We start from the raw sequence: 24,202 nt of genomic DNA, 5'->3' as shown, positions 1-24,202 counted from the left end.
AAATAACCACACACAAAAAATGTAATCCCTTATTTTAATCTTCAGTCACTGCCAACCTGACTTCCCCAGCTGCCACATCCCTTCCTCACAGCCTTCAGTTACTGCTCAATTGGAAAAAGACTTTCTTAGTAGCTGTTTATTGATCAATAGTTTAATATAAAGAGATTTTTAGGTCTTCAGATTTTTGCCCAGACAGAATCACAAGCATTACAAATATTCTCCTTTTCTTTTTGTTTTAAAAAAAGAGGGATGGGTAATGAACCAGAAGAGGTCTGATCCAGAAGTAGTGGTGTTTGAAAATAAATTAACCAAAAAAAAAAAAAAAATTTAGTATTACCATTTATTGTTGACAAAGACTACTTACATTCCATGGGTGAAAAGGTTCCAGCTAAACCAAATGTGGAAGCAGTGCTGAGTCTGAGGTTGCAATGCTCTCCACCAGGGCCAGCTCACCTACCTGCATCTGTGCACAGCAGCACAGCACCAGGAAACCTTTCCCCTCCAAGGAGGTTGGAATTGACTGCTTTAGGCACTCCAGGGACACCAGCCTGCAGGGTCTGGACCCACAGGTAATGTCCTGTAGTGTGGTACAAAGCTACCTCCTTAAAAGACATGCCCACTGACGATTTACGTAATAATCTTTAAAGGTCTGGGCTCATTTAAGTCTGCTGCTTAAAATAAAAAGACCACCTAAAGTTTAAATTTCCTAAGCTGTCCAATTTATACAGGGGATTGGGGGGGGGGGGGCTGTAAAGGATTCTGGTAAAATCTGTTTAGCCAGCCTGAGGGACAGACGCATCAAACAGGCCTGTGATCTTTGCTAAACTGATAGCATCGGTCTCAGACAAGTTTCTAAACTGTGCTAGATAAGTAGATGCAACTGAGAAACTGAAAAGAAAATTATATAGTGTCATCAACCAAAGGAAATAATGAACCAGCATCGCTGTTGAGAAAGCAGTGGTTCCAGTGGGTGGGCACTACACGTGGCAGGCTGAGCACGCTGCGTCTGTTATGCAGGACAGGAAGAACTGGCTTTTCTCTGGTGCTTTTAGCTCCGGGGCCTCTCTGGTGTGGCTGTCCAGGGTTGTCCGAAGTATCTGAATGAGCCAGCATGAGAATAGGCCATGCTTGCTGTTTCTCTTTTATCACAATATAAAAATTGAAGGTGATGGGGCTGGTCACTCTTGATGGCTGGCAGAGCACAGCATTGTCACTAGCAGCCCAGCACAACCAAGGCCACATCACCGGGAGTCTGTGTCTTCTTTGCTACTGCTGCCACCTTCTATATTCATGTCTCAGTCCACTGGAGTTATCAGAAATTCCAAATTTTGAAAGCAGTTCTCAGTATTTTCAGTATACATGTTGGGATTTATAATGGTTTGTGGCCAGAAAAGGTTCAGCACCTCCCACACCTTTAAGGAAGAGAAAAATGACAATGGCAAGAATGTTGAAATGAGAACTAAAGCTAACTACTTGTAGCTCCCATTTGTAGGAGCTGAGAATAGTCATCCTAGAACTGGAGGGAGGGAGGATGTATTCTGTGTCTGAGGAAAGAGAGTGCTCTGGGAATACTTGTCTGACATGACCAAGGACTCTGGGTTTAGTCCCCACCATCTCCATAAAGAAAAATATTTAGTTGAAAGGGTTATTTCCATAAACACAGGAAAGGCTGGAGTTTCTTCACTGGGTCAAAAGCACTGGCTGTTCTTCCAGAGCATGGCATCTCAACAATCTATAACTCCAATACCCTTTCTGGCCTGTGCCGACAAAATACCCTTACACATTAAAAAAAAAGTAAATAAAAAGAAGAGGTGACCCTTGGAGAAGGGACTGAATGAGGGCAAGGTGTGTCACCATGGACCATTAAAATCATGTGATCGTGTGACTATTGAGAGTGAGATAAAGAAGGGTACTTCGGGGCCCTGCAGGTGTTAAAGCCAGAATGCAGTTCTGGCAAATACTTCCTCAGAGTCAACCAACAGTGGCAGCAATTTGTGCATATGCTCACTCACGCTGACACTGGTCCATTTCCTGTTCTCGGCATCTCTGTGCTCTGTTGGTCCAGTTCAGACAGCAACTTTAAAATGTTCAATGCAGCCTAAGAGAGGGGAAGGAACAGTCAAATCACAGAACACAGGCTAAACTCACATGGAAAGGGACGTCAACAAACTGCTAGCAACTTCTTAGAACTTTTTTCTTCCCAATAAAATATTTAAGTCCCCTACCCCAAACAACCAAGACAGGGTTTCTCTGTATCCCTGGCTAACCTGGAACTCACTTTGTAGACCAGACTGGCCTTGAACTCACAGAGGCTTGCGTCACCACCGCCCAGATAAAATGTCTGAATTTTTAAGATAAGGCACCATACTGCCATTTTCCTCGGGTACCACATACTACTTTTGGCTTTTCACCTGACAGTGACCTACCATGCTCTCAACAAAAGACTCCCATGTTTCCCTCTAAATCAGAGGCCTCCGCTCCATGCAGCATTATCATCCAGTAAGTGACAAAGCTCGTGTGTACAGGCTCTTCTCTTTTAGGGTTTAACTTTTATCTGAACAGACTCTCTAAAAGGGGGCTTTCTACAGCTGCCAGAATAGGGGCTGAAGTGAGTAAGATTACAGAACTTTGACTCTCTTCCTGAGACCACTAACAGCCCAGAGAAGGAATGTGCCAGGTGCCCAGTCAGCTACTTGAGGCATCTCTGGGGCCCACGTACCATATCATGACAAGACTCCACATCCTTGCCGATGCCATGGCTGATGAGGGGCGGCTGCGAGGAGCAATTGATGAGAGAGACACATTCGTTCTTGTTGTTCTTGGGGAAGTCTTTGTATTCAACCTAAGGAGAATGAGCACCATGTGGGACACAGCCCAGAGTCCCTCAGGAGCCTACTTGGGTTTTAAATGCTGCTTTTAAAGATTTATGTATTTATAATATATACACACTGTTCTGCCGGCATCCCAGAAGAGGGCACCGGCTCTCATTATAGATGGTTGTGAGTCACCATGTGGTTGCTGGGAATTGAACTCAGATCCTCTAGGAAGAGCAGCCAGTGCTCTTAACCTCTGAGCCATCTCTCCAGCCCCCAAACTCAAGGTTTGATGATGCGCCTTTACATGATGAGCCACCTTGTCATACGCCACAACTATTCCTGTTGTTTTACTTCTGTGCAAAACCATACTGTACTTCTGATCTTTTAGACAAAGCATATGATCTCACTTTTTCTGGTTTCTGTGGTGCTGGGAAAGAACCCAGGATCTTGCAAACACTACAAAAGTGATCTTATGCAGAAAGAACCTAATTTAAAGATGCTATAAAAAAGACAGTCACCTGGAATCCCTGGGCTCTGGAAAGGTAGTATAGTTGCTCAGAGGGTCTTGTGCGAGGTCCATGGGGTACGTGGCCTGAAGAGATGTTACTCTTTAAAATGGTCTCGGCTGTGGGCGAGGTGCCCCCGTACAACAACTCGCGAGCTATCATGGCAGTTACCGTGGCCTTGGCAGGATTCGGAGCTGCCCTGGTGAAATCTTTGGTGTGGTGTCCTTGACTAACCCCAACAGCCTGAGCAACCTCAGGCACCATGGGGAGGATTCCAGCTGGCAGCTGCTGATGGCTAAGATAAGGCATCCTGAACTCGTCCTCCTTATTACCTATAAGGGACATAGAGGTCACAGCCACCTAAGAAGTTACAGTGCCACCCTTCCCACCATCCCAGTCCTAGGAAGGTGGTGCCTACTGGTGCTTCACACTGTCACACAAGAACCATGCAAAACCCAGACAGAGCACATTGGACCAAGAGGGTTTACACTTACTGGTTCCATTTTCATCCCCATGACTAGGTTCAAAAAACGTTACTTTCCTTCCGTCTCCTGGTTTCTTTACTGGGGTCTTAAGAAAGAAAAATGGCAGTGAGCGTGGACAAGCACTGGGGTCTGTGCATAGTCTCTCATGTCCCCCACCACACAAACTCTCATGTCTGCCCATGATGGCAGTCACATGGAGCAGATCATGAATGCAGAGCTGACTCTGTGCCAAGGACCAGAGAATGCTGGCTTCAAAGTGCTCGGCCCAGTAGGGTCTACACTGGTGCTAAGAAGTGTGTATGTCTTACATTACCCAGCACTAGCATCCAGAAACAGTACTTCCACAAAGGACACAGAGGCAGTTAGTGCATAACTGTCAGATACAAGGCAAGGGTGCTTACATGTACTCTACAAAGTTTTCAAATGAGAAATCTGAAGGCCAAATCCAGGTCTATGCAAATTCCATACGGAATGTCTGGGTCCCGGGTACTGACTTCACAGGCACAGAGGGAGCTATTTCTTGGTCACGAAATGGCAGAGTTCAGAAGAGACTCAGTCCTACTTTAGTCAACCCCAACAGGACAATGACTGGAGCCAAACTATAGATCTGGCCTGTTATTAACCATGCTAACTAGTCTCAGAAAAACCAAAGCCAGATCCACAAGAGCAGAAGACTAGATCATGCAGACCCTTATGAAGCACAAATGACAGCCATACTTGTTCATTCCAATCTCAACTACCCATCAGGAGAGAGCAGGACATCCTCCCGAAATGCACATCCACCCCACAGTGACACTAAACAGACTTCAAACCACGCGCGCGGGACACGGTGAACTGGACAGGAACCTTCCCTCCTGCAAACACTATCAACGGACGAACCCCAGGGGGCAGGCTGCTTACTGCAGGGAAGATGAAGCCTTGCCCCAGGCTTGCCCATGCAGGGAGCTAGGCCACCTGGCAGTGAGAGTCCCAGCAGTCACCTTCTCTTCTGATTTGAGTGCTGGCTTGGCAGGCTGCGCCTGGGGAACTTTGAACCCCAGGATCTCCAGCATGTTCTCGGCAGCATTGCGCTTGGCCACTTTCTTATTGGTACCCGCTCCTTCTGCAGTGTGATTCCCAACCTTTACCTGAAGAAAACATCAAAGACCTGTGACTAAACCTTCTAAGACAACAGGAACTGGTTGGTTGCTGCCAAAAGCTCCTGAGGATGACTTTGCTACATGTTTTGTGTACTGTGAAACTATTCCTGTGATGGCCCCAATCAAGTTAAAATCCAAGAATACTATATGGAAATGTGTGCCACAATCCCTTCCAACAGCATATTTACAAAGACAGGTATGTGTCTAGATCTAACCACAGTGAAGCCTCCTCCTCCACTCTCCTGAGGGCTGGCTATTGGACAAGTTCCAGCATACTCTTTTAAAGCTGTTCCATCCACAGGTATCTGGCTGCTAAATCAAAATCTGCCAGAACACTGAGAGGGTTAACAGGGACTCCTTCTCTGGCCTAGGCAGAGTGGCCTAGACCAGTCACTTCAGGCAAATTGCCAGTCTAACTTCCTCTTACCATATGGATCCTCATTTTCTTGCCTTTGTTTCTGTTTGGTTTTTGAGGTAGGGTCTTGCTGTGTAGACCAGGCCAGCCTCAAACTCAGACCCACTTGCCTGGAGAGTACTGAGATTAAATGCATGCATCGCCAGACCCAATGAACTGCAACATGGCCTTACTAACAGTATATGCTGGTAGAGTATGGACCACCAGGGACTGATATGGTTGGGGAAGGGCTGTCCACAGCTGCACCAACCCACCTGCATCACAAACTCCCTGCGACGTGGAAGGCCTCGCTCTGTAAGGAGCACGTACTCCGGCTCCTTTTCCTTTTTGGCCTGCTGAATCTGTGCCAGTCTGCTAATGGGATTCATCCCCTGGCCATAATCCGGGGCTGTCTGTAGCTGAAGAGAAACAGTACAACACAGTGTGCTACGTTATACTTTCTATTCCACAGGAAATCAGCCACTCAGAGTCAGCAGTTGACAGGAGACTAAAAATCTCAGTGTTGGTGTGATGGCTCAGAACCAAACCCTTTAAAAACTGAACGTGCTTTATAGTCATACTAAAACAATTTTTGTGTCATAGAAAATGGACTTCAACATTTCACTGTGAGGGGAAAGCACTCATGTCTTCACAGTAAATGAAAAGGAATATATATATTCCCCCAAAATTTGCTCAGAAAACTTCCAGGATCCCCCAAGGACAGAATCCCTTTGCATGCCCCAACCCGGCACAAATGCAGTGTTCGAACGTGTCCTCTTCCACTTCCTGCATGATGAAGAGGACTCCTCGTGACTGGGACATTCACCTACTGGGATTTGCCATGTAAAGGGCTATGGGACCACAGTGTTTGGTCGAGAATGACAAAAAGGGTAGATGGAGTCAGGGCCATCACCCGTGTTTGACTTAATAGGCACAGGGCCCACAATCTAGCTTTCTCAGTCACTAAAACCTAGAAACCACTAAAGCTTGTGTAAGCCCTTAACTGGAAGATGCAGCTCAGTGGTAGAGGGCACGGCCAGCAAACCTGTGGCCCTCATTCAATCCCCAGTACTGCAAAAACAAAACAATATTATGAATTAAATACACGCCAGCTGAAGCCTGGGAAAGGAGGCTCCTTCCCCAAAGCACTTGTCAGGTGACTAAAGTGACGACACCGGCTGAAAACTGGTAAAGTGGCAGAGGCATGGTAAAATGTAAGAAAATGAGCAGTGGATGACCCAAGGCCTGTCCCTTTAAGTGCTCAACAGGGGTCAACATTTTTTTGTTTTTAATAATAAAATATTTTTATCTTATGTGTATGAATGTCTGGATTACCACATGTGTGCCTGGTGTCCACAGAGGGAAGGAGTCACATTCCCTAGAATTGCAGTTACAGACAATTGTGAATCTCCATGTGGCACTGAACCATGATGGAGTCCTCTGCTAGAGCAGCCAGTGCTTTTAACTGCTGAGCCATTTAACTGCTGCTCCAGCCCCCTGGGTCAATGTTTCTCATTGTGTTTGTTTTTTCAGAGACAGGGTTTCTCTGTGTAACAGCCCTGGCTGTCCTGGAACTCACTTTGTAGACCAGGCTGGCCCTGAACTCAGAGATGCACCTGCCTCTGCCTCCTGAGTGCTAGGATTAAAGGAGTGCACCACCACTACCCAGCTGGTCAATGTTGTCTCCCTCCCACCCCCAGACATGAGCTCGGTCATTGTTTTTTTATAGACTCATTAAGTTTCATTCAAATATCCAAAACTCTTCCAGAACAGTCTCTATGGGCTCTGGTACCCAAGACCCAGCCCTGTGTGTGCCAATTCCACCTTGAGCCCTGAACTAGAGGTGGCTCAAGACAAGAATCCACAGGTGATTTACTGCCCCACCCATTCCACAGAGACCAACAGGCTTTGATGCCCACCCCCATATTAACCTGACACTTGGATGTGTTTGTTCTCAAACATCTCTACTCCACCTGCAGCTCATGTCCTGCCTGGGAAGCATCTACTGCAAACTGTGGTGCTGGACAGCAGCCAAGCTTCTACCCCAACCACTGCAACACTGCAGCCCTGCCATACAGGCTCTCACCTTGCATGTGGGCTGACTTTTCTTCTTGATTCTGGGCTTAACTCGCTCCACAGCAGGCAGAGGTGGCAGCCTCCTCAACTGTTCCAGCACGGCCCTTGCTGCATTCTTCTTGGAGATCTTCTTGCTTTTGCCCTCTCCTTCCCCTACAAACTCCCCGACTGAAACCCTGGTCACAAAGTTCTTCATGTGGGGTGGGCCACTCTCCCGGGCCACCTGTGTCAGAGGGAAAGACTGAGTGAAAGCGTGACAGACACTTGTTAAAAGTGGTAAGGCACACTGCTTGGCACACGTGTTTCAAAGAAATGCATGTGGAGGGGATCTAATAACCATCTGTGAACACATGCAGAATATTAAAGGGGAGAGAAAGGACGGGTTTAATTGACAGCAGAGGCTTAGAAATTCAGATGGTTGTCAGGGACAACCCCACAGATGACAATGGGAATGCTCACTAATTCCCAGACTCAAGGGTGTCCTCAAAAGGTCCCACGTCCCAAGGGAAGAAAGAGGCTCTCTGCAAGGACCCCATCCATTGGAGAGCCCTGACCCAATGCACCAGTGGGACAGTGGTGGTGCACGGGGCTCTGAGAAGGACTCTACCTTTGAAAAGATGCACATCCTGATCTAGTCCCTCAGAATGAGAGCACTCAACTAGCCTTCCAACACACCAAGCTCATGAAGAACGAAGGCTGAGGACTGTCAGAGATGAAAGGTGACCACAAAGACAAGACTGAAAGGAGGCCCTGGGCTGCACGGCAGAACAGTAAAAACACCTCCCAAAACAGTGGAGAGTGCAGGAAGAGGATGTGTGTGAGGTGACAGCAGAGCTCAGCTTCCTGTACGATCACAGCATGGGCTTAAAGTCCTTCCAGTCACACATCTGTCCTGCTTCAGGCTGTCCTGTCAAGTTTTGAAAGCAGTTGGAAAAAATGCCCAGGAAACAAAGTTCGTCAAAGAAACAGCTGTCCATGGGAGAGGAGCCGACAGGTGCACACGTCCTCAGATCAAATATATGTTGGCTTATTCTGACCTCACAGCCCACACTGAACCTGACTGGAAATTAACTATTGTGTTCATTTATTCAACAATACTTTCTGAGAATCCAGTATGGGCCAGACAATCTGCCACAAGCATCAGAAAAGGCAGGTCCTGCTCAATCCACCAACAGATGCGGCTGTGACCCTTCTGACCTGACAGTCACTCAGCAGGAATATTTCAACCAGCACCACCCACGATGGTTCCACATCATTACCTCATGTACTGATTTGCATGAAAATATTCCCACAGCCTTAGGCACTAGAACACACTTGGTACCCAGTTGGTGGCACTGTCTGAAGAGGTCAAGGGGGTGCTAAGGAAGTAGCACATCACCCTGGATAAGCATTGAGAATACAGAGTCTCAGCCTATTCCACTTCTCTGTTTCATGTTTGCCACTGAAGACACAGACTCAGCACCTGCTCTTTCAGCCCCGCCTACCCACTTGCTGCCATGATGGATGGACTCTTACTGCTCTGGATGCAGAAGCCAAAACAAACTCTTTCTGCCTTGGTAGTAGTATCTTAGTACAGCAAGAAAAAAGTAGTAGGGGCTGGAGAGATGGCTCAGAGGTAAGAGCACTGGCTGCTCTTCCAGAGGTCCTGAGTTCAATTCCCAGCAACCACATGGTGGCTCACAACCATCTGTAATGAGATCTGGCGCCCTCTTCTGGCATGCAGGCATACATTGAGGAAGAATGCTGTATACATAATAAATAAAATCTTTTTTAAAAAAAAGAAAGAAAAAAGTAGTATACCTTACAAGACCATCACTAGGGGGCACCCTGATGATTTCTCTTTGGTGGCTGCTTGACATGTCTTTGGAATGCTACCTATTCCTAAAAGCAAATTGTGAATGTGGAAGAGGGGGGTAATCTAATCCCCAGATGCCACCACAATAAAAGGCTCCAAAAAGCTTTGAGACTCATGCAGGGCAGTGACCAGTAAAAATGGCTGACAAACTTACCAAGAATTCAGGGGTGATCCTGAGCAGGGATCTGGGGAGTCGGACACCTTAATCTTGGTCATCCTCTCTCCTGTCTCTAGAGCTGCACTCTTGTGCTATTCTACCCTAAGAAAGGGCATGTTTTCATTTTCTTATGGGGAACGCTCAGGGAGAGTCTGGGATACAGCTTCCACCCAGCAACTAACTAGCCCTGTCATTCTATGTCATGTCTCCTTCCTACCCTAGCCAGCCACATGGAGCCTCCCCAAGGGAAGACAGCATATAAGACAGGAGTATCTGATTTCTGAAGCAGGGAACAAGGACAGTTCTCACACAGGCTGGTCTGGGAGGCAAGCACAGATCACCCTGCCTCTGCCCCTGGTGGGAAGTGGACATCACCTGCCAGATCATAGGACAGTTACCCTGGCCTGGCTATGGAATGAAGGGTAAATGGGAAACATGCATCAGGAGAAGATATGCATTTTATGAAATGAGGGGATCATTATAAATGCAGAATTAAAATATTCTACAAGATAACAGCTTCCAACACTCTGCCTTTAATCCCAACACTCGGGGAGGCAGAGGCAGGCGGATCTCTGTGAGTTCAAGGCCAGCCTGGTCTACAAGAGCTAGTTCCAGGACAGGCACCAAAGCTATAGAGAAACCCAGGCAGAGAGAGAAAAAAAAAAACAACAATCCTCTTTCAGGCTATTCCTGCTGGGTGTGCGCTCCACAGCCAGTCTGACTGAGCCTCCAGCTAAGGAGACGGGACCTGGGAGGGCCTGTGTGCCGGTGTGAAGACAGTATGGTCCAGTCCACTTTCCTGGGGCCAGAGACCCACAGACACCCGCAGGAAGACACAGTAACCCCTGCTCTGAGGGGACCGTCTAGCCCATCAGTATGAAGGGCCACCTTAGCTGAGCACTACTCCAGGATTTAGGAGCAATCTGATCCCATCATGAATCCTGACAGGATCTGGTAAAGACAATGTTGTGCATGTCTTACCTCAAAATTCACAGGCAAATTCCGCTTCAGTGCAATTTCAAACACTTGGCTTATTTCTGATTTATTGAGGTTTTCTTCTTCTGATTCTCTTCCATTCATCTACAGAAAAATACTTGTTAGGAGTCAACTTTGAGGAGCCAAGTGTGGTGATATACACCTTTAATCCCAGTAATCAGGAGTCAGAGGCAGGTGTATCCCTGAGTTCAAGGCCAGCCTGGTTTACAGGCTGAGTTCTAAGATAGCCAGAACTTTATGGTCTCAAAAAAATTAAAACATAAAAAAATACTCAATTTTCAGTTAATCATCTATAGTAACTGAGCCTCAGCTTTACAGAGTTAGCAGTGAACCAGAGATGGAGGCCATACGGAATTGAACCTTCAGCCTCATGTCAAATACTGTCCAAATTCAGCTAGTAAACGTACTAAAATAAGCCAACGCAGTGCCTTGGGTACAGTGGGCCTGGCGGTGCTATACAAGGCACCAATGCTTCCAGGGAGATTAAGAATGGCCAAGCCCACAAGCCAGAGTCAGTCGGAGGAAAATCCCTCCGTGGTAGGCGCACAGGCATACTATAGATAGAGGCCCTGGAAACCATGTCTGTAAAGAATGCAGAGGACCAGAATGCCCAGTAGCACTGGCTCACACAGTGCAGCAGGCAAACAGCCAAGGCACAAACCAATAAAGTCTCCTCAACCAGGGTAGAGTCCACCTTGGTACCAAGGTTCACCAGTCCTCATTCCTGGCAGGAGGGCTCAGAGGGGCCCAGGCCACCTCTCTTTAGCTGGGAATATGGGTTCTACAGAGTTTAGCAGACTCTGGACAGCTAGCTCAACACAGCACCAGCAGATCCGGACCTGGCCAGAGCTGCTAGCTTGGCACTGTAGCCTTTCTTTTGCCAAATTTGTCAACTTCTGCTTCCAGGATTAGCCCTAAGAGGAACTCCTGGCTGAACTTGCTAACAGGCTTTGCTGTGTGGGTCAGTTCATCAAGCAGACCCACCCACAAGAGAGCGAGCAAGCCATAAAGGTCAAGTAAGGTAAGAGAAGCAAAGCTCCTGGGCACTGACCACTAACCCACAGACACCATCCCGGCAGACCCCACAGCAACATGTGTTTATTCCAGATCCACACCAGTGCTTTCTCCTCCTCCACAATGTGTTCGCTTCCTTCCTAGCGAGGGCCCTTTCATTGCAGCCTCATCAGCATCATGTGCCCAGTGTCTGGATGGGTCCTTACTCCTCAACAGGAAGGGCCCTGGCCTTCTTTTCCTTATGGGCTGGGCATATTGCTCAAGCTGGACTCAAGGGACACTCCTGCCTCAACCTCCTAATCAGCTGGGAACAGAGGGGCACATCACTCCCTGGCCTTGTGCCTGCTTCTTATAGGACACTTCTTAAAGCCCATTTTACAACCAAGTGCTATAGAAAGCTGAGCATCTAGAAGGTTTAGTTTGAAATTTAACTTTGTGTGGGGAACCAGGCCACCTCAGACACCACCCTCAGGCCCCACCCTTCTTTGAGACACTCTCTCACTAGCATGGAGCTGCTCAAGCAGCTACTAGCTGACAATTTAAGAATTACTCTTCTTGCCAGGCAGAGGTGGCACACACCTTTAGTCCCAGCACTTGGAGGCAAAGGCAGGCAGAGCTGAGTTAGAGGCCAGCCTGGTCTAGTGAGTTCAAGGCAGAGAAGGCTACAGAGAGAAACACTGTCTCAAATAAACCAAAAAAAAAAAAAAAAAAAAAAAAAAAAGAATTACTCTTCAGTCACAGAAAAGAAAAACAAAACATTCAGATTCCTTTCCTAACCATGGAAGTCTTAAATTGCAGCCCAGGGCTGATAGCATAGCTCAGTGTATGATTAGCATCAACCTTCCACACAGGAAAACAAGACAAAGAAAGGCCCCCAAATTCATAAACACTCCTCTCTTCCAGAAGTGGCTTCTCCACACTGAGAATGCCCGAGAAGCAGTTGGATTATACATGTACAAGAATTAAGTTGTGAGTTTATCTAATGTGACCTTTAATAAAAACAACATAAAACATGAGGCTCCTTGTCTCCCTCCTTTGGCTCCAGGCCTGCCTAGCCTATAAAACATGGCAGAAGCCAGGCTGTGATTTCTGGGAATGAGCCTTCAGAACCAGTTTCCATTTCCTGTCTTCAAGGATGCTCTTTTTTTTTTTTTTTTAATTATTTTTAGTTTATATGCACTGGTATTTTGCCTGTGCATATGTCTGTGAAGGTGTTGGATTTTCTGGAACTGAAGTTACAGACAGTCACCATGTGGGTGTTGGGAACTGAACCCAGGTCCTCTGGAAAAGCTGCCAGTGCTCTTAACCACTGAGCCATCTCTCCAGCCCAAGGACACTCATTCTTCAGTCACCAAACTGTGAGGAAGTGCAAACAGTCCCAGCAGAGGGAACTAATCAGGAACTAAGGTCCCTGCAGAGGGAGTCATTTTGTCACTAGGCCCTCCCTGCTGGTGAACTTCCTGTGCCAAAACTAAGCAGAGCGGACAAGCTGCCACACCTATAGCTCTGCCAAGCTGCAGGGTGAGCAAAAACCTGTACCATGTTCTGGGACAGTGTGCTAGAAAGACAGCAATTCTCTAACTTAATACCACAAATCAGTGGGGTCTAGCTGGGTGTGCTGGCTTCACAGCTTTGATTTCAGCACTTAGGAGGCAGAGGCAGGCAGAGCTCTGTGAGTCTGAGGCCAGCCTGGTCTACACTGCCAGTTCTGGCCAACCAGAGCTACAGAGTGAAAGAAAGGAGAGAGAAAGAAAGAGAGCGCACATCAATCAGCAGCTCCAACAGCTCGGTGTCAGCACTGAGAAAGAGCCCCCAGCCTTCCCAGCACACTCCCATCATGTCCACGTCACTCGGGCTGTGCCAGAGGAGAAAGAAAGGAAAGGCTGCTCAGCTTTCCTGCGGAGACATTTAGGAGACATCTCCAGGCCACAGAATGTCGATAGTTATCAGCCTATGACTACAGACAGCGTCAGCAGCAGCGGGCTGTCCCAGGCCTGTGTCCACCTACCTCCAGTCTCTCTGGTGGAGGCTCATTCTGCAGAGTCCTCAGTGCTCTGGCGGTAGCATCGTGTTTCACAGCTTGTCTCGTCTTTCCTTTCCCATTAAACTGCTGTCCTCCCACAGAAAGCTCAACTTGGTAGAGTAACGGCGGAACTGGAAATGGGTAAAAGTACCTACAAATAGAGGGTGGGGGTTTCAGTCTCCGGTTGGTAAGTCACCCATGCCTTCTTCAGCAAATCCCACATTTCCTATACTGTGGTCTCATCACTGTGTTTGCAGCACAGTAGAGGCTGCCTCAAGGCTCACACTGAACTACAGCTGCTGCAGAGGACAGACAGACAAGCAGGGGATGAGTCACACTGACGTCAAGCTCGTGGCTGACTCTCCATGCGGCTGTACTGGCAGGGTCCAGGATGGACTGGGTGCGCTCAGACAAACTCAGCTCACTTTATGCATTCACACATCTCCCAAGCAATCTGGGGATTTTAAGGGTGAAGCCTTTTAGAAAGGACCCTCATTTCTGAAATTTCAGTAACACCAAATTCAAGAGTCGGTTCCTTCAACTTCAAAGTCTGTATTTTTGAGGTTTTGCTACTTCCCACTTCATCAGAGGAAGGGAGGAAAATAAACGTCTCCTTCGATCACTGATCTATTCACTAACATCTCACTCCTTACAACAAAACAAAGGCTTGCAGCAACACTCGGGATCTCATGTAGCCCAGGCTGGCCAGGCTACTATGCAGCAGGTGATCTTTCTTCCTCCACCTCTTGAGCGCTGGGATTACAGGCATTCTGGAAGCACACTAGGTTTCAGTACGTCTCAGTGTTCATCAGTCTTAGTGTCTGACAAAGTACAACAGTCAACAAACAGCAGGCAGGAAGCATGTGTTGCAGGGCCCAGGTGGCCGGGTGGTGAGTGTGAGCAGCTGCTCCCCAGGAACCTGCTCCGGCCATCTACCAAGACAGCACCAATGGCACACCCTAACCCCAGTCAGGCCCAGTCATGACTCCTGTCACAATTTACAGACATCCCAGCTATTTCCACCCCAGCACATACCTGGGGGGATAGGCACCTCCACGCATGCCGTAGCTGTAGGTGGACTGCATCCGAGAGTGAGGGTCCACGGGCTTATACATTGGTTTTCTTTCCAGTTTCACACAAAGTGCATTGAGCTCAGTGGTAGGACCTATACTTTCTGCAACACAAAATCATACAAACAACAGTTTCAGACTCTGGACACTGATGAACATGCCTGTAAATCAGACTCAGAGAATGTACTGCAAAGAGCTGAGTCCTCTACCCCTGGACATCCATTGGGAAACCCAAGAATCTACAGTGTACAGAACCACAGGAAAAACCTGGGAAAGATGAGGCAAGTAGATTGTCTGGAGAAGGCAAATAAGAACCAGAAAACACCCAGATGTCTCTGACTTGACATTACAGTGGGGCTCAACTATGGTCCCAGATGACAGGAAACCCAATTTCATTTTCATATACACCAAGAGAGAGATTTTACCTCAAAATCATCCATATGAGAAAACAGAGACGGGCTAGAGATGGGGTTCAACAGGAAGACCATTTGCGGTCCAATCATGAGACCAGTTTAGATCCCTGCACCAACATAAGGAACCTGGCTCCCACACACACCTGTAACCCCAGCTCTAACAGGAGGATTACAGGCTTCCAACCTAGCTGAGAACATGAGCCTGAGCTGTAGGGATAGTCCCACCTCTAAGGCTTAGGGAGACAGTGACAAGAGAAATCACCTGAGCCGGGCGATGGTGGCGCACGCCTTTAATCCCAGCACTCGGGAGGCAGAGGCAGGCGGATCTCTGTGAGTTCGAGACCAGCCTGGTCTACAAGAGCTAGTTCCAGGACAGGCTCCAAAGCCACAGAGAAACCCTGTCTCGAAAAACCAAAAAAAAAAAAAAAAAAAAAAGAGAGAAATCACCTGATGCTACCTTTGAACACCACACATAGCATACACATCTTCACAAAGCGTTCAAACAGCCTGAAGAGATTACTGTCACTCCACACACCCCATCGTAAACAACACTGAGAGTGGGGTGGGCTAGACAGATGCTGAGCCATCAAAAGCACTAGGTGCCCTTCCAGAGGATCCAGGTTTAATTCTTTGTACCTACAAGATAAAACTATGTAACTACAGCTCCTAAGGATCTAACACCCTCTGCTGGCCTCTGGAAGCACCAGGCAACAGTAGTAGGCAGGTAAACACTCACACACATAAGTAAATCAGTAATTAAACATGAGAAAATACCCCTTTTGGTCCTTGGAGATGACACAGTAGGTTAAGGTGCTTACTGTCTAACCTCAAGATCTAAATAAGCAATGCAGGCAAGTTGTCCGCTACCTCCACTTAGCAATGTCATACAAGTACCACACGTACACAATGAAGAAATAAACCCCTAAAACAAACACTTGCTTTCCTATAATCTCAGCACCAGGGAGGCTAAGGCAGAAGGATTATAAATGTGAGACCAGCCTAACAAACAAACAGGGCTGGAGAGATGGCTCAGAGGTTAAGAGCACTGGCGGCTCTTCCAAAGGTTCTGAGTTCAATTCCCAGCAACCACATGGTGGCTCACAACCATCTGTAATGAGATCTGGTGCCCTCTTCTGGCCTGCAGGTATACACACAGGCAGAACACTGTATACATAGTAACTAACAACAAACAAACAAACAGAACAACACTAGCAACAGCAAGCTTGATTAGTGCCATGAAAACTACATTTAGGGGCTGGAGAGATGGAGTAGTGATTAAGAGCATTGGTTGTTCTTCCCGAGTCCACAGATTTGATTCCCAGCATCACCTGGTTGCTTACAAAGACCTGTAGCTCCAGTTCCAAGAAACCTAACACCCTATTCTGGCCTCCAAAAGCACCAAGTGCACAAGTACTACACACATATATTCAGGCAAAACAATATACATTTAAAAAAAAAAAGAAGAAGAAGCTGGGTAGTGGTGGCACACACCTTTAATCCCAGCACTTAGGAGGCAGAGACAGGCAACTCTCTTAAATTCAAAGCCAGTCTGGTCTACAGAGTGAGTTACAGGACAACCCAAGCTACACAGAGAAATTCTATCTCGAAAAACCAAAAAAGAAAGAAAAGAAAATTCACCTTTAAATGCCTTTAAGATATTATGTAGAGAAAAATAAGAATGATTTTGATTTTATATTAAAATTGGCTCAACTAAATTTAGACTATGAATCAAATTCATAAGAATATGAATGGGCTTGCACAATCAGAAGGTCAAATGAGTTACTGTTCTTCCTCATAACAGAATTCAGCGTGTGTGTGTGTGTGTGTGTGTGTGTGTGTGTGTGTGAGAGAGAGAGAGAGAGACAGACAGACAGACAGACAGACAGACAGACAGACAGAATTGCATTTTAAGAACACCCTCAACTGCTGGGCAGTGTTGGCACACACCTTATATCCCAGCACTCAAAAGGCAGAGAGGCAGGCTGATCTATGAGTTCAAGGTCTATAGAATGAGAAACCCTCAATCACTCTGAACAGTTGTGACTGAGAGAAGATACAGACCACCACAGAGAAATTAAAGGCAAAAAGGTTGACCTGAGATGCTCAGAATTTCTCCTGATTACCAAGTGACTGCTTTTAACCACTGAGCCACCGCTCTCGCTCCTGATTTTAATCAGGTATCAGACAGACTGAAAGAACTAAAGGCAGACAAAAGGTCCCAAGGGTTAGAACATTTATGGCAAATCAATCATAGCACTTGGGAATTGTTTACTCCAAATCCTACACAATCTCATGTGACTTAGAGTTTTAAAAGCCAAATACTCCAGGCTGGAGAGATGGCTCAATGGTTAAGAACTCTGACTGTTCTTCCAGAGACTTAAATTCAATTCCCAGAAACCACATGATGGCTCACAACCATCTACAGTGGGATCGGATGACCTCGTCTGTCGTAAAGGTATACACACAAATAGAGCACTCGTACATAAAATAAATAAATCTGGAAGGAAGGAACGAAGGAAGGAAGGAAAAGAAAGAGCCAAACACTCCAAGAGAGTATGTATTTTCTTGATCCACCTTGCAAGGGTAAAAGTAGAGGCAATTGGTTGGGCAATAGTGGCTCACTCCTTTAATCCCAGCACTCGGGAGACAGGCACAGGTGGATCTCTGTGAGTTCAAGGCCAGCCTGGTCTACAAGAGCTAGTTCCAGGAGAGGCTCCAAAGCTACAGAGAAACCCTGTCTCGAAAAACCAAAAAAAGAAGAAAAAAAAAAAAAAAGTGGAGGCAATTCTCAGTGAGCCAGGTATAGTGGTGCACATTTGGGAGGCAGAGGCAGATCGGTGAGTTCAAATCCAGCGTGGTCTAGGTCAGGACAGTCAGGGCTACACAAAGAAACCTTGCCTAGAAAACCCAAAAGAAATAAAAATAAAGGCAATTGTCTAAATTGAGCTTGTATTTTGAGCCACAGTCCCATGTGCAGTAGTACAGAAACCAGACAACCTTGTCTGTATAAGCCATCAGAGAAGGTTGGACAATCATTTACCCCAGAGAGGTAGGCCTTGCTCAGACACAAACTTGATTCAGGCTAAACCATGCTGACAGCTGACTCATTCACAAGATAAATTTGGATTTTTCTCCTTGGATTTTCCATGGTGGAAGAGACTGAAAATTAACCAAATTCATAGACATTAGCAGCAGTATGACTTCTAGTTTCCCAGGGATGGAAAACTGCAAAGCATGCTGGGAGTGTATGCTTAGAGAAGACAAAACCAGAATCATTCCTGAACCACCTATAGCCAAGAAACCTAGGAAAGTGAGTGAGTACTGTGTCTTCATAGGGCTAGGACTACCGTTCATTGAAACAGCCCTGACCTAGCATACACTGCAGTTCCATACCCAGCACTGCAAACTAACAACAACAGAGAGAACACACACCTAGGACGGGCACAACCGGAGCCTGATAAGGCACTACTGCTGGAGCAGCCTGTAAGCCCACAAGCAGGGCCCCTGAGCAGGCTGCCATGCCAAAGCTCAGCTAAGGGTGCATCTCTAGCTCCCAGTTATAACAGCTGTTCTCAAACCTGGCTTCTCATTCCCTGAACATTCTTAAAGACTGCTGTTCTCCACTGTGATCTACTTTTGACAATTATCTAAGTAAAACGCCATGGCCCTGTGGGAGTCTTACAAAGTGAACCACATAGGCCAGCCTGGTCTACAGAGTGAGTTTCAGGACAGGCTCCAAAGCTGTCCACAGAGAATCCCTGTCTTGAAAAAAAAACAAAACAAAACAAAACAAAACAAAAAAAAGTGAACCACGTGCAAACGGAACAGCACACACACACACACACACACACACACACACACACACACACACACATATGGCTGAAGGCTGAGTTTGAGGCCTGGAAGGCAGGAAGAGAGCTGATCTACAGAGCTGTCCTCTAACCTCCACACACAAGGTATGGTATAGGTGTATACACGTAGGATACACAATAAATAATTTAGATCTTTAAAACTACACCTGTTGCCAGGCATAGAGATGCAGGCATTTAATCTGGCAAATGGGGGGCAAAGACAAGCATAGCTTTGTAAATTTGTGACCAGCCTGGTCTGCCCAGTGTAGCCAGAACTGCATAATGAGACCCTATCTCAAAAAAGAAAGAAAACAAACAAAACAAAACCCAACTGTAATCCCAACATTCAGGAGGCTGACTCAGGAAAACTGCTTTGAGTTCAAGGACAGCCTAAGTTACCTGGAGTTCAAGTCAACCTGGGCTTTGTGGTAAGGCACTTCTCCAGGCAAGCAAAGACGTGGCGGAAAGGTGTGGTGATGCACACCTTCAATCCCAACCTGGGAAATAGAGGCAGATGGATCTCAATAAGTTTGAGGCCAACCTGGTCTAGATATTTCCTGGACAGTCAGAGCTACATAAAGGGATCCTATCTCAAAAATAAACAAAAAAAAAAAAAAAAGAAAAAGAAAAAGCAATAAATCCCAGGGGAGTACAACGGTCTGTGCTTTTCCCTTAGGACAGTCAAACACATCTGGAGAGAAGTGAGGTGACAATCGGGAATGCCATCCTGTGAGGCAGACTAAAGGATTCTGATGTAGCAGATTAAATTGTGGAACAGCTAAGCAAAAAAGAGCCAGGATCTTTACAGATCTGCACGCCTTTAATCCCAGTACTCAGGAGGCAGAGGCAGAGGCAGGTGAAGTTCTGAATTTGAGGCCTGTCTGGTCTACAAAGCAAGTTCCAGGACAGCCAGGGCTACACAGATTAAAAAATGGAGAACAGATTTAAAAATCAGGCAAATACGCTCAGAGAGTAAAGACCTTTGCCAATAAAGCCAGATGAGCTGAGTTCTGTTCCCAAGTCTTAAATTGTCCTTTGACCTCCACACTCACACAAGTGTCCACACACGCACATGCATGATTTATTAAAGTAAAACAATGTTTTTTAACAGACAGATTTATAAAATAAAACTAAAAAAATGAGACAAGCAAGAACGGTGTCCACAGAAGGGCAGCTCTCCAGGCAGGGCTGTAAAGTTTGTTACAGGTACCCTGGTGTGGAAGCACTCAAACTCACACGCATGTGTGCAATGATCTCGTCACACTAGGGAAGAAGGAACCACCTGTATGTTCTTCCTCCAAGTGTGTCAAGACTTTCCTAACTCATGACATCTTTAGTTGTTTTTCATTTCCTAGTGACCAGATCTGAAAACCTTTAAATGCATCCCTTTTCAAAAGAAATCTGTTTCTTTCTTTAGTTTCTAACCAGCCCTCCTTACGGGCTCTGAACTGCCCTACAACTTTCCTGACTTAAACTCACTTTAATTCAAAATAAAAATTAAGTGCCTACATACATGACAACTCGGTGAACAAAAGCTTTGGATGCCAAGCCTGGAACAATACGATAAGAGAGAACAGAGCCTCATCAAGTGTCCTGGTTGACACTTGACACAACTTGACAAAGTGCTGGAGGAAAGGGCCACCCGACTGCTTAGACCCAAAATAATCACACAGAAACTGTATTAATTAAATCACTCCATGGCCCATTAGCTCTAGCTTCTTATTGGCTAACTCATATATTAATTTAACCCATTTTTTATTAATCTGTATATCACAAGGTCATGGCCTACCAGCAAAGTTGCAGCACATCTGTCTCTGGCGGCTCCCTGGCATCTCTAACTCCGCCTTCTTTCTCCCATGCTATAGGCCAAGCCAGTTCTTTATTCATTAACCAATAAAAGCAACACGTAGACAGAGGACCTCCCACACCACAAAAGCTAGAGTCATGACACAGGAGAAGAGGGATCCTCACTTGAGAAAATGCTTCTATAAGATTGGGCTGTAGGCAGGCCTGTGGGGCATTTTCTTAATTAGTGATTGATGGGGAGCAGGCCGTACATTGCAGGTGGTACCATCCTGGTAGTCCTGGCTTCCATAAGAAAGCAGGCTGAGCAAGCCAGTAAGCAGCACCCTTCCATGGCCTCTGCATCAGCTCCTGCCCCCAGGTTCCTGTAATGTTTGGAGTTCCTGCCCTGACCTCCTTCAGTGAGAAACAGTAACTATGAAAGTGTAAGCCAAATAAACCCTTCTTTTCCACGTTGCTTTGGTCATGGTACTTCAATTAATTAATGAATTATTTAATCAATCAATCAATTAATGTGTTTTTGTGTTTGTTTGGTTGGCTTGCTTTGAGACAGGGTTTTTCTGTGTAGCCCTAGAATTTGCTTAGTAAACCAGGCTGGCTGTGAACTCACAGAAATCCTACTGCCTCTGCCTCCCAAGTGCTGGGATTAAAGGAGTGCACCACCACTGTCCAGCTCTGGTCATGTTATTTCATCACAGCAACAGTAACCCAAACTGAGACACCAAGTTGCCCTCTGACCGCCAAATGCATGCCACAGTATATATTCACACACGTAAATACACGCAAGCAAACATAAATATAATTTTTTTTTTGCTGGGCACTAGTGGTGCATGCCTTTTAATCTCAGCACTCAGAGGCAGAGGCTGACAGATCTCTGAGTTTGAGGCCAGCCTGGTCTACAGAGCGAGCTCCAGGAAAGCCAAGGCTACAGAGAAACCCTGTCTCAAATAAATTAGATATAGATAGATGATATATAAATAGATAGGCTGACAAACAGACGGATAGATAGATTTCAAGAAAAATAATGAATGTTAATGACTCTGGTCTTGTAGTATCTGGCCACCCCTTTTTCTTGGTGAAAACTTTGCTGATGCCCTGAAAAGTACTCAGACAGAAAAAGAGTTCATTAGTTCTGAGAAGTCATTCAAAAGGCAAAACTTTGATAGAACAATGACCATTCCAAGTGGTATTTCCTGTTCATGTCTTTCTGCCAGCTTCCAAGACTCTGAAACAGAGGAGGTTTGGATTGGAGCAGTTACATGTCTGTCTACCCCACATCCAACCAAGGTTCCCTATCTGTTTGTTTGTTTGTTTGTTTAATATTTATTCATTTATTATGTATACAACATTCTGTCTGCATGTATGCCTGTAGGCCAGAAAAGATCACCAGACCTCATTACAGATGGTTGTGAGCCACCATGTGGTTGCTGGGAATTGAACTCAGGACCTTTGGAAGAGCAGGCAATGCTCTTAACCGCTGAGCCATCTCTCCAGCCCCCAAGGTTCCCTATCTGGACACAGAAGTGTAGACAGCAATACCTCCTTCTGCTGCCTGTCAGATGGGAAGCCAGAGATGAGGAGAAGCCGAGCTCTTCTTTGTTGTGCTGGAGGACGTGCTGCAGGGCTGTGAGCTGGTCTAAGTGCAGGTGTGGTGAGCAGGCAGCTAGCAGAAAGCCTGCAGCGAGAAGACACCTGTCCTTGTTTGGTGTCTGGCTCCCAGAGAGAGCAGCAGATACAGTCTGAATTAGAACTTCACGAGGAGACAGGCCACTCTCAGCAAAATGAACAACGTGCAAACTAAGAGCTTTCGATGCAGCTAAGCCAGAGCAATGGAATCTAAATCTCTACATGAAAGTAGAGAGGCAAAGAAAAAAAAAGCTAAATAACAGAGGCAGAAGAGTAATTGCTGAAATGCCAGTCAATCCTGGCATTACCTCAGTTACAAAACAGTCCATGCAACATGTAGCTATGCTGATCAGTTAGAAGTCTACAGCTCCTTCTCATGCTGCTGCATCCTGGTTTGCATTTTCTGCAGTGATTTAAGATGGTTTGCCATACCCATGCAATGTGTGGTCATATTGCAAAGAGAATCGGCAATGTGTAGTGCTTAATATTTATAGGATATGGAAAGACCTCCTTGTCTCAAACCTGTGAGAAACTGAAAGCAACCTGGGTAGTGACACCATTAGCAGGTCACTGGGAACTGCTGTTGTCTCCCATCATTTGACTTATAGGAGGCATTTCTCACTATTGCTGGTTCTTTCTCTTTATTAGGAGGTTCATCTAATTATAGATTCTAAACCAGAAAATCACTGGACTAACCTTCAGGCTCACAATCCCAGAGTGACTTGAATAGACCCTGTGCTGCCCTGGGACCACAGCAGGTGCAAGTGAAGAGGATGGGAGCCCAGGGGACTGCAGGATGGCAAGGCTGCAAGAAACAGGGGCTGGGGTGGGCTGAAGAGTTGCTCAGCAGTGGCTGCTCTTGCTGAGGACTCGGGTTCTATTCCCAGCACCCACATTGAGGCTCACATCTGCTCTAACTCCAGCTCCAGGAAGTCCAACATCCCTTCTGGCCTCCACAGCTACCATACTCACATAGCTGGCACAGACATCAATCTATAGGCAAAATACAATAAAATAATTTCGAAAATAAAAAGTCAGGCATAGTGGCTCACACCTTCAATGCTAGCACTCAGGAAGCACAGGCAAGTGGATCTCTGAGTTGGAGGCCAGCTGGTATACATAATGAGTTCTAGACTAACAAGCCTACAGAGACACTATCCCCAAAACAAAATAAAACAAAAAGTGGGGGGGTTTGGAGAGTTGGCTCAGTGATTAAGAGGTCCGGTTTGTGGCCAGCACCCACATGGTGGCTCCCAACCACATATAACTCCAGTTCTTCTGACTGCCGTGGGCACTGCAAATACATCATGCACAAACATACATGCAAGTAAGACATATACATATAAAATAAAAATGTAAGAGTGGGAACAATTCCATACACACTTATGACCATTTTTCACAAAGCAGAGGAAGTTTGAAGGGAGCTGAAAGTGCTAGGATTTTATGGAAACAGGCAGCCAGGCAGGCCTCCAGCACATACCAACTAACTAGCTGTGCGCTGGCAGAAAAACCATACAATGACTTTTACCACCATGCCTCTCCCACAGATAAACCAGAACAAGTAAATTACTTGAAGCAAACCCCCAAAGAAGCACCACAGGGCCTAGCTCGAACGACCTCGCGCCCTCATCCCCAGTGCTGCTGCACCGCACCACATGTTTACTCTGGGAGTGGAACAAAAAAGTTACCCACCCATCCAAGATGCAGACAAGCTGCGAGTGTGGACTCATGAGTGTGCCCTTGTTCTGGAGAAAGAGTTCCCTCTCTTTTCCTGGCTCACTCCTAGTCTCCCTAAAATCTTTCTTGAAAGCTTTACTCACTGGCAGGAGCCAATCAGCTTACTCCTATCATAAACACCAACCAGAGTCAAGAGCAGAAAATGAACTAAAACAAAGCCCGTCCCAACAGGATCATCCCAACCCGTGGCAGAACTTAGACTGAATGAATGCCTAAACTTAGAAAGGGTGGGGCCCAAAGG

General features: G+C 46.3%; 1 protein-coding gene across 4 annotated transcripts in view; it reads right to left on the bottom strand.

Annotated features, from left to right (window-relative positions):
* Nucleotides 1–310: 310 nt before the first annotated feature.
* Stau1 (staufen double-stranded RNA binding protein 1) overlaps nt 311–24,202 on the bottom strand; it is a 38,987-nt gene continuing 15,095 nt past the window's right edge. For 2 of the 4 annotated variants that reach the window (XM_050151085.1, XM_050151088.1), the window contains exons 2-12: nt 14,497–14,635; nt 13,447–13,612; nt 10,410–10,508; nt 7,427–7,657; nt 5,616–5,759; nt 4,788–4,934; nt 3,817–3,892; nt 3,335–3,654; nt 2,720–2,842; nt 2,013–2,098; nt 311–1,412 (exon numbers count right to left, since the gene is read on the bottom strand). In XM_050151085.1, coding sequence (XP_050007042.1) covers nt 1,397–1,412; nt 2,013–2,098; nt 2,720–2,842; nt 3,335–3,654; nt 3,817–3,892; nt 4,788–4,934; nt 5,616–5,759; nt 7,427–7,657; nt 10,410–10,508; nt 13,447–13,612; nt 14,497–14,635 — 1,547 coding nt within the window. In that variant the 3' untranslated portion in view covers nt 311–1,396. Of the gene's footprint in view, nt 1,413–2,012; nt 2,099–2,719; nt 2,843–3,334; nt 3,655–3,816; nt 3,893–4,787; nt 4,935–5,615; nt 5,760–7,426; nt 7,658–10,409; nt 10,509–13,446; nt 13,613–14,496; nt 14,636–19,194; nt 19,293–24,202 lie in introns of all 4 variants that reach the window. The other 2 variants (XM_050151087.1, XM_050151086.1) reach the window with 2 other exon arrangements.

This window comes from Alexandromys fortis, unplaced genomic scaffold (genome assembly GCF_014885135.2).
Source record: "Alexandromys fortis isolate MF-2015 unplaced genomic scaffold, M_Fortis_MF-2015_v1.1 scaffold_27, whole genome shotgun sequence".
Taxonomy (NCBI): Eukaryota; Metazoa; Chordata; class Mammalia; order Rodentia; family Cricetidae; genus Alexandromys; species Alexandromys fortis.
The sequence above is the reverse complement of the archived record's forward strand: the minus strand, read 5'-3'. Positions and strand labels throughout refer to the sequence as shown.